The 10,615-nt window shown below is 38.2% G+C and overlaps 1 protein-coding gene across 1 annotated transcript in view; it reads left to right on the forward strand.

The window, feature by feature from the left end:
• The window catches only part of LOC139710622 (major facilitator superfamily domain-containing protein 8-like), a 31,696-nt gene extending 23,588 nt beyond the window's left edge, over positions 1-8,108 (forward strand). Inside the window, exons 9-13 of the mRNA XM_071622547.1 lie at positions 33-116; positions 2,819-2,951; positions 4,278-4,400; positions 5,454-5,584; positions 7,469-8,108. Of these exons, the coding sequence (XP_071478648.1) occupies positions 33-116; positions 2,819-2,951; positions 4,278-4,400; positions 5,454-5,584; positions 7,469-7,600 (603 nt within the window). The 3' untranslated portion in view covers positions 7,601-8,108. The remainder of the gene's footprint in view (positions 1-32; positions 117-2,818; positions 2,952-4,277; positions 4,401-5,453; positions 5,585-7,468) is intronic.
• Positions 8,109-10,615: the final 2,507 nt, after the last annotated feature.

The raw sequence follows: 10,615 nt of genomic DNA on the forward strand, positions 1-10,615 counted from the left end.
ATTTGTCTTGTTCTTTGATTTGTTTTCTACAGACTGCTGTTGTTCCTCTTAATGAGCTCTACCTAGATTTCAGTGAAATCGACAACAGTATATTTTACTGTGTGTGTGGAGTGGAGGTGAGTTGTATAAAAAGGAAGGCTTTCAATCTATGTCCAATTCTAGTCAACTGTCAAAAAAACAAAACAAAACAAAACAAAACAAACCTCTGAGGAATAATCTTTATGTCTTTGTGTGCCAGTGCAATCCCCATGTGGCACTTTATTCTAAGACCATAAGGAATGAGTGCTTTTGGAAAACTCATTATTCAAAGCCATATAAATTCTTGTAGAACTAGTGTGGTCGATATGCAGTACAGCAGAGTTTGGGAAAATATTGCAGACTTTGCTATGATGTGAGGAACAGAGTAGGGAGTGATGCTTTGAATGTGCTGATTTTTTTTTTTTTTTTTTTGATGAGTGTTTGTGTGGTTGTGCATTTCAACAATGTGTGCAAAGTTGGGTACCTATCCACTGAGTCAGGCGAGCAAACGTGGCACACGAAGAGTTAATTAGCAGGTGTAGTCATACCCTGAAAGAAAATCTTGCTGTGTATAGAAGGCTTCAAGGCTACAGTTGAAGAAGTTGTTCGCAAAAACCGATAAGTCCATTTTTGAAGATTTGAAGTACAGTCTCTGCCATAAAGTACAAAATAATACTTTTTTAAGTGATATATTGGTCACTACATATAAAGGAACATTTTTGAAGTTATGGTCGAAAGAAGCAAAAATTTTCTTATTATTCTCTTTATTTTTCTTGACCTTCAATTGCAAATGTATCCATTTTTGTCCCCGCCGAACGAGTTCGAGCAGGGGACTATGAAACAGGCTCCGTACGTGTGTGTGTCCGTGTGTGTGTCCGTCCGTGTGTCCGTCCGTGCGTCCGTGTGTCCGTGTGTGATCAAAATCTTCAATTTGTTGTCCCCGCCGAACGAGTTCGAGCAGGGGACTATGAAACGGGCTCCGTACGTGTGTGTGTCCGTGTGTGTGTCCGTCCGTGTGTCCGTCCGTCGGTCGTAGCGTCCGGACGTCCGTGTGTCCGTGTGTGATCAAAATCTTCAATTTGCCACTTCTCTGTCATTTATGAGCCAATTTTGAATCTGTTTGCTTTATATGATAGCACTACATGGGAGCTTTGAAACTTCTACTCAGAATTTCAGTTGTGACCGTTGACCTTGACCTTTGACCTATATTGTACATTTTGCTACAAAATGCTACTCCTTCGCCATTTCTAACCCGATTTCGATTCCGTTTGCTTTATGTGATGGCACTTGGTGAGGGCTTCAAAATTTCTACACAGAATTTTGACCTTTGACTTCTTTGACCTTTGACCTTGATTTTTGACCTATATTGTACATTTTGCTACAAAATGCTACTCCTTCGCCATTTCTAACCCGATTTCGATTCTGTTTGCTTTATGTGATGGCACTAGGTGAGGGCTTCAAAACTTCTACACAGAATTTTGACCTTTGACTTCTTTGACCTTTGACCTTGATTTTTTACCTGTATTGTACATTTTGTTACAAAATGCTACTCCTTCGCCATTTCTAACCCGATTTCGATTCCGTTTGCTTTATGTGATGGCACTAGGTGAGGGCCTCAAAACTTCTACACAGAATTTTGATCTTTGACTTCTTTGACCTTTGACCTTGATTTTTTACGTATATTGATCATTTTCCTACAAAATGCTACTCCTTCGCCATTTCTAACCCGATTTCCATTCCGTTTGCTTTATGTGATGGCACTAGGTGAGGGCTTCAAAACTTCTACACAGAATTTTGACCTTTGACTTCTTTGACCTTTGACCTTGATTTTTGACCTATATTGTACATTTTGCTACAAAATGCTACTTCCGGCGGGGACATATATTACGCACCGCGTAATTTCTACTTTTCCTTGTGCAAATATGGACTTATCTGTTTTTGCGAACAAACTCTTCAATTGGTTTGCTCAGCCTCCAGCTCATCTATCAAGCAGTTTTACACTAAATCCCTTTCCTCTTTCTCTTCTTCTTCTTTTTTTTTTGTGTGTGTGTGTGTGTGTTGGGGGGGGGGGGTTTGCTCGGGTTTTATTGCAATGTGTTCCTGGTATTCTATGTTTCCAGATGCGCAGATGCTTTTCCAAGCCCTATGTCAGACAAGATTTTGGCCATAATTATGACTGAATAATATTACTCTTTATACTCGGGCAATTAAAAACAGAAGAATCCACAAGGGGAAAGAACACTGTCAACTTCTCAAGAAAGTGACAATAACATCTTCCCCCTCCCCTTTTTTTGTACTGTGTGGGGACATGAGATTGCATGCTGTCAGTGTGGGCCATGAAATTGGGGCAGAGTTGGGGGCTGCAGTGGTCCATACTTTTGCTTTAAAAAGTATCAAAATTAATTACAAACGTCCTGAAACCAAGAATATTCTTGATTAGTCCAAATTCATCCTCTGTGGGGATGGTGGAGTTCTGCCTTTTGAGTTCACCAAGAGCATTAACCCATTGAGGACGGGCTGATTTTACTTTTTAAAGGCACCTTTCCCTTTGACACCTGCCCGAGTATACGCGGGACTCATTTTCAGCGTGGTAAAAGACAGACCTCTTTCCCTCCCACCGTTCAGTCTGTCAACCCCTCATGTTCAATGAATCATTCCACAGACCCTGCCTACTGTCTGTTTTTGACATCATTCAATCAATCAGCTGGATGTCAGAGACTAACATGAGACACAAATTGTGTATGAGAGGTAAAAAAGAAATCCACTTTCTCACGTCTGTCTTTCACAACTCTTGTTTCAGCTGCTAATCTTCTTCTTGGTTGTCAAAGTGATCAGTAAGAAAGTGTCCGACCGCACCATCCTGCTGGTCGGCCTGGTCATCGAGCTGGTGTCATTAGCCCTGCTAACTATCTTCGTCCCCAGGGCCATCGAACGTGAGTTGATGAAATGATATTAAATACAAATGTCGCTTTTTGAAGGTTTCTAACATTTTTTTGGTGAGGTAATTAAAAACCACTTATGAAATATGAAAGAGCATGTAATTCCATGAGAAATTCAATGTATATTTGATGAAAATTGGTTTTGAGATGGCTGAGATATCCAAAACAGAGCGATTCTAATAAATTGTGGGACCCACCTTTTATTACGATCGCTTTGTTATACTTTTGGATGTTTCAGTCATTCCAAACCCAATTTTCATCAAATATGAATTCCTCTTAACCCGTTGAGGACGGTTTGATTATGCTACAACACACATTTCCCATAGACGCTTGCGCGAGTATACTCGGGACTCGTCCTCAATGGGTTAATAAAATGGTATGCTCTGTACTGTATCATGAGTGTTTTCTTTGTATCTCGCAAAAAGTTCAAAGCCCAATTCTCATCTCCACCAATACTGTACCATCCCTTAAAGACCACTGCCCCAATAGGTTACAGAGACATCATGCATAAGGGTTGTCTGTCCTTCTGTCTGTCCATTCATCTGTCCGTCCAGAAAAAAAAAAGAGTGGGAGTACACATGTATACTGTATAAGCTGTAATTTTCGCAAGAGATTGATTTTTGCGAAGTTGCCAAATCACAGTTGGACCGCGGATTAAACAACACTTGAAAATGTCACCATGTCCAGAGAGATGGTACACTAACTGTAGCCTCATTTTCACTTCGTGAAAATGTCCGAGACCTCCTCTTTTGTGAAAATATCTTTACATGAAAATAACAGCTTAATATACAGTATCTGAAACTTTTTCATTCTCTCCTATTCCACACATTAAAAACACACATCTGTCAATCCCATTCACTCGGTCGTCCAGCTAGTGATCTACTGTTGATTTTACACAGCCATCCTTCCAGACTTTAAAGGTCCTATTGACCTTTGGGAGCAGTGATTTAAAAAATTGTAAAGATATCACATTTGATGCATATGTGTAGGTTTGTTGTGTCACAAAACATCCCACCATATAACATTTTTGCAATAAAGCCTAAAATATAAGGAGATATCAGTATTTTTCTCATTAAACCGTAACTGTAGACGGTTTAGTCTGGAAACATTTTGATTATAACTATTATTCACATTTTGTGTATTTGATAATACTTAGTATCGATTGTACGGATTCAAATTTTTACAGCGGTTGTTTCTCTCTCTAACTCTCATTTCAGAACTATTTTAAAGCACTAATGCTGGGTTTTTGTTTCTTCTGCAAATAGTAAATTATGCCTTTAACCTCTTGACTCTGGTTTACATGTACCTCTTGTTTTGCAGATGATCCCAAGCACAACTTTGCCATGTTTATCATCCCCTGCGCCATCCAGGTCTCTGGCCTGGCCTTTCTCGCCGTCTCCATCATCTCCCTCTTCTCCAAGATCGTTCCCGAGAAAATTCAAGGTGGGTAGGATCTGTCTGTGGTGCTCCGACCCCTCTGACCAACATGTCGGGTGTACATTGCATGCACAGTCAACCTCACGTAATTGGACCTCTCACAAGTTGAATTTAATATTGGCTAAGTCGAAGAAGTATTCTACTCCAGATTGGTATAAACATGTGATAAATTTGTTATGTAAGATGGAATTCCTGTAAGTCAAAGGATTTTTCCCAGTCTTTTTGGTTGGGACAGAGGTGAAGTTGGCTGTATGTTACCTTGCATCACAAAACCAACAGGAAATGTTCAAATGAGTTTTGTTTGTTTTGGTAGTGTTGTTGTTTTTTTCCTGTTCAGGTCATTGTTTGAAGAGATTATCAGTTTCAAAATGAAGAACTACTCATCCAAATTAGATATTCCTAACAAACAGAGATGGTGATTGAACATCCAAACTGTGGGGATGGTACCTTGTGAAGAAATGAGGTGTGAAGTGATTATTTTCCTCCATCTTTTCTCAGCCTTCCTTTGTATTGTTGTATGTGCATGGTGCCACAAACTGTAGTAGTCTTCTTGTCAAGCGATGGCTGCACCAGAACTTGGCAAATTCATACCTTTTCAACTGATCGTCCGGTTTTCCTCAAACTTCACTGATGTGTTCAACTAGTATTGCTGCATTCACTCAATCCACACATTCATTTGAATGAGCTTGTCCTTTAAACGTTCCAAGAAAACAAACATGCAAGGAGCTGATCTCTGATTTTGTGTAAGCTTTTTTTGCAAACAAAACTCTATTTCTCCGGCTATTTATCCCTCCAGTACATAACATGCATACATGTTATGTGTATATCCTCCATGTACATGTATGTGTACATGTGTGAGTTTCTTTCTTCTGTTACATTGCCTGTTGAGATGCATGTTTCACTCAGTTATCACCCTTTAAACTCTCTGGAGGGAATGTCCCTAATTTTGATTTTGTTTTTATTCATCTATTTTTTTTTTCAAGTACAATTGTATTGGCAGCCCTGCATGTTTGAAAAACTCTTATCATCTCGATGCGCTTGTGTATTTCAAACTTCCAGGTTTCAGCCAGGGCATCCGGCGAGCAACAGGTGGCCTGGCCACCATCATGGGCCCCATCTGGAGTGCAGCCACGGTGGAGCGTCCCTTTCTCATGCTTATTGTCATGGTGGTACTCTTCGCACTGGCGCTGGTAAGCACCATCGTAATATCTTGATAGATTACAGGAGGTGAAATGAAGCTTTTGAGCGGCCTTGTTTGAAATTCTTCATAATGAATAGTGAAAACATTGTGTGATATTACTTATAGCAAGATTCAACATTAACATTATTCAAGGATCTACCCAAACACTCCTTCTTCTTATTCCTGTGATTACTTCCTTCCTTGAAAGGTCCTGTTTACCTTTGGGAGCAGTGATTTAGAAAATGTTCAAGATAACATATTTGATGCATTTGTGTAGGTCAGTTGCATCACAAAACATCCTACCATAAAAAATTTTTGCAGTAAAGCCTAAAATAGAAGGAGATATCAGTATTTTTCTCAATAAACCATAACTGTAGACGTTTAGTCTGGAAACATTTTTATTATAGATATTTTTCACATTTTGTGTATTTTACAATACTTACATCAAGTATACAGATTCTTATCTTTATAGTGGTTGTTTCTATCCCTAACTCACAATTTAGGACAATTTAAAGCACTTAAGCTGGGTATTTGTTTCATCTGCAATTGGTACATGTAAATTTTGGCTTCAAAATTTTGTTTAATGAGTATGTAGCCTCGTTTACCACACTCAGTACGCCGCACTATGCAATTGTATGCAGGCCCTGTGTGAAAGCCCCTTTTGATAGATAGAACTGATGTGAAAAGTCCTCTCTCCAATCCTCCCCATAAAGCGAAACAAGACATGACAAATAGGAGAAATACAGAAACTTGAGGTGAAATTTCTGTTGAGCTTCATAATTGAAATTCCAATAAAATATTAGAATTACTGTATTATAAGATATTTTCACCGCATGAAGTTTTTGTCTATTGCCTGTGGTATTGACTGCATATAGTGTAGACAAGAACTTTGTATGCAGTTTGATTTTGTGAATCTTGGCTCTTCTGAAATTTGCAAACTTAAAATGTAGGCCAACATTCTTTGTTTTACAGTATACCAGAAGATCAATCAAGAATGATTTTAGCCATGCAGCTTTGAATTGTGACAAAGATGAATGACAATCGCAGTACATATGTATATAGATGTATTGTAATCAGATTGCCTGTAAAATGCAAAATGGCAGAACTGATATGTGAAATAGAGATCATATTATATGTGACCCTGCATCATAAAATAAAAAAAGTCGCCAGACATGGATTTTTAGTTGAGGGCAGATTCTGAAAAGAGCAGACTCTAAGCTTTGAAATCATAACTCAACTCAAAAAGACTCTCCTAACATATCTAAATACTGCAAAGAAAGCTTACAATCTGGAAAAGTGTGAACTGAGAAAAGAGGCTCTGAAGTACAGGATCTATTCAAGGACTTAATCTGTTAATACCAAACCATACTGGCTGTGCCATGAATGGGACAAAAAACAGGATGTAAGCCACTGTACCAAGAACAATGAAGGGATTATCAGATTAAGCTGGAAGTGAGCAAGTTCTATGAACACATTCTGCCCATGATTAATGCCAAAATTTCAAGGTGGTAGCACTATCCTTTCAAAAGTTATTAGAGTTGGAAATGAAGGGTGTTAAAAGGATTTTCAAAAAGTGAATAGGAGCCTCTATAACTTGTACCTGCTCATACTACTCTGCAAAAGAGGGTTGTAGCAAAATTACTGGAAACACACTTTCGCATTCATTTTATGACCCCAAACTTACGAGTAATGTAGAAGAAGAAGAACAGCTTTTTAAGAAAAAATGAAAAACTCAAGATTGATTTGGTTTGCCCATTTCACGTTTTTGGAGTCCTCACATAAAATCAAGGGATGCGACTTTTTGTTGGTTTTGTGATGCACGGTTAGATATAATTAGGGCTTATGATTGACTTTACAGTAATGAGTATTTCTGTTTCTTTGTGCCATATTTCAGCTGATGGTGTTGGCATCGTGGAAGAGACTGAAGACAAACTACAAAGAGATGCCCATCCCGACCTCGGACATCCTGAGCGTTAATAATGAGACGGAACCATTACTACCGGAAGACAACGCTATAGTAACCTGAGGACACCATAAAAAACAGAAAATCATATGCAATGTAAATCAAAGTAAATTATATGATATTAAATGAAATGATGTATGTTGTGCATGAGCTCACTTGTGGAATTGATGAAAAAACAAATGCAAATTGCGAGCAATGCTCTTAGGTTTGTGAAACCTACTGTGTATATGTATAAGTAGGTGATTTATCACTTGGTCTACTCCCGCTTTGTCTAATACCTGTTTAGCCTCAACCAACATGGTCTAATCCCATTTCATCTCCAACCAGTTTGTCTAGTGACCATTTAGTCCAATTCACACTTATCCTCATTACCAGTTGGTCTACTTCCAGATGGGCAATGCCCATTTCGTCTAATACCTACAGTATTATCAGACAAAGTGGGGGAAAATCCAAGGAGACAAAATTGCAATTAGACCATGTGGTCATTAGAAGAAACGATAATTAGCCAAACTGGGCGTTAAACTAGGTGACGATTAGACCAAATGGGCATTACACAAAATTGATAGTAGACCAAATGAGTTTAGCCGTAATGGTGTGAGACGAACTGGGAAGTAGACCATCTGATATTAGACCAAGTGGCAATAAACCCTATAGTGTACAAAGGAAACCTAGAGAAACAAAGACATTGCCGAGCTGTCAATCTAATACAGCTGCAATCTGTGTTGCAGCCTTGATACACAGCTGGTACATTGTTCAGTCGACTTTGCAAAAGCACCCAGGTATGTTCATGCATAACAGTGATCTTGCCTCACAAGGCCAGCAAAAACGTTGCCTGATTTTGCTGAACTTCATTGTTTTCTTTTGTTTTTTTCAGTTTGGGTCAAATATGGAAGGAAGAGATTCTCTGCTTCAGAATTAAACACTGAACACTTTCATACATCACCTGAACATACAAGGACACCCCTACCTCACCCCCCCCCCCCCCCATAAAAGTAAACAAAATGCAAAATAAAACAAAATTCACAAATAAAAAACCCTGTAGAAAGGTAGTACTTGAATTCACAGATCCTAACCTCATACAATGATAGAACAGGAGTTCGGGTAGTAATTTTAGATATAAACAGTCGCATTGAAGATTCAGCTCATGCAATGTTTTTGTTTGTTTTTGTTGGTGATGCAGGACCACAAGTGGATTGTTGATAGTATGTGCATGTGATTATGATAACGGACGAGCTGTGATTATATTGAACATAATGAGTGAGTATTCGATGTCAAGGTGACTGCGCAACGTTACCGTCTTCTGAACCTTCAGAGGGCTGGATCGTCATTTCTTGAGTATATGACCCTTTTCATCTTTATATTCCATTACCCCATTAGTTGTAAGAAGAAAATAAAAACAACACCAGCAGAAAGCTGTGGATAAAGCAGATGCAAGGTGAGAAAATGGTCCCAGTGATGACTAGCAAAAACAAAGAATTGAAATAGATGAATTTTGTATCTTCATTTCAGCAGGAACTTGCCCTCAAATGCCAGCCTTATTTGCTTTTATCTTGTTTTCTGCCTGCGTAAGACCTGTGTATTTTTCAGAACTTTATCTGCATCATAACAAAACAACACGTACATACAATGTACACACACACCTTTCTTGCAATTGAACCAAAACACCAGAGTAATATTTATAACGTCAAGGCACTTTTAGAAAGCAGTGCTTATACTGAAGAGGCCACAATGAATGAACATGAACATACAATTGTATAATCTCGTATACAGTAGCATGATGATGCCATATTTGGCTATGATGATTAATCATATTATGAACGATGCCCATCATCCGATTGAAATTGAATTCATTTTGTTAATGCTGTACATGTATATCAAATTTAATGAAAATCTTTTCTACATTGTACTGCCACAAACTAATCAAAGTGTATTAAAATCACCTCATCTTAACAACCTCGTAGATTGTAGCTAGTTGAATCATCCTTAATTTTGATGCATAGAATTTTATAGCAGTCCCTGATAAAAGCAGCCATATATGTGGATTTTTATTTTATTTTATTTTATTCAGTATTCCTTACCCAGGGTAGCCCCATCAGTGGTTTATACACTGTTATTCTCACAGAATAAGAAAGAACAACAATGAATTCAAAATACACAAAGTAACAAATCAAGGACATTCTGTTGTATGTAGCAACATATAAGCCATGCAGAGCTGTGTGTAAATAGTGCAAAGTATTTTAAGTCGTTGATGATAGTGGTACACAAATTCATGACATTATTTGAGATCAAATGATACCCTTTACACGATGTAGGGATATTAAGTTGACCCAATTCTACTCCAAGAGAGATATGAATGTTTGAAGGGAAAGAAAGTGAGAACCTTCAAAACTTTGAATACTGTGAAGACTCTGGCTCAGAGTGGTTAGAATAGAGTGAGGACTATGAATGCTGTACGTCATTGCTATTGTGACCATAATGGTAGAAAACATCATCATACTGATGATAACCTCCGCCAAGGAAGGAGAAGGTTAAGTGATCATCGGTGTTGGTTTATCTGTTTGCAAAATAACTCAGAAGATTTTGTACAAATGAAACTTGCAAGAAAAATTTGACATTGAAACAAGGAACACCTTGTTCAGTTTTGGTAGTGATCTGGGAATTTTTATGGATTTTTTAAGGATTTTCAATCTTTTAGCAAAGAAGGTCAACAAACTTGAGGTTCACTTGTGCATACTGGAGGTTTACATAAATATGCGCACTGAAGCACATGCTGTGCACGGGCAAGGCACTCTGCAGTGACGTTATTTAAAACAAAATACTTCTATTTTGGGAAATAGCATGCATGTATTTAAGGGTGGAAATGAGTTGCTGGCTTGGTGAAGGTCTGTGCTCTCCAAGTGCTTTTCTGGTTTATACTATTGTGATAATAAAGTTGAGAAAACATTTGTCATATTGACAGTGATCTATTATTATTACTACTCCCACAGCCGTATTTGTTATCATTACAGTCCTTCATATTAGCTCTGAATGTAAAATGGTGAAATCTTTTCTCATTGGTGATATCTTATCATGTTTCTC

The sequence above is a fragment of the Diadema antillarum genome, unplaced genomic scaffold, assembly GCF_040938485.1.
Source record: "Diadema antillarum isolate AM-2024a unplaced genomic scaffold, OU_Dant_1.0 seq00001548_RagTag, whole genome shotgun sequence".
Classification (NCBI taxonomy): Eukaryota; Metazoa; Echinodermata; class Echinoidea; order Diadematoida; family Diadematidae; genus Diadema; species Diadema antillarum.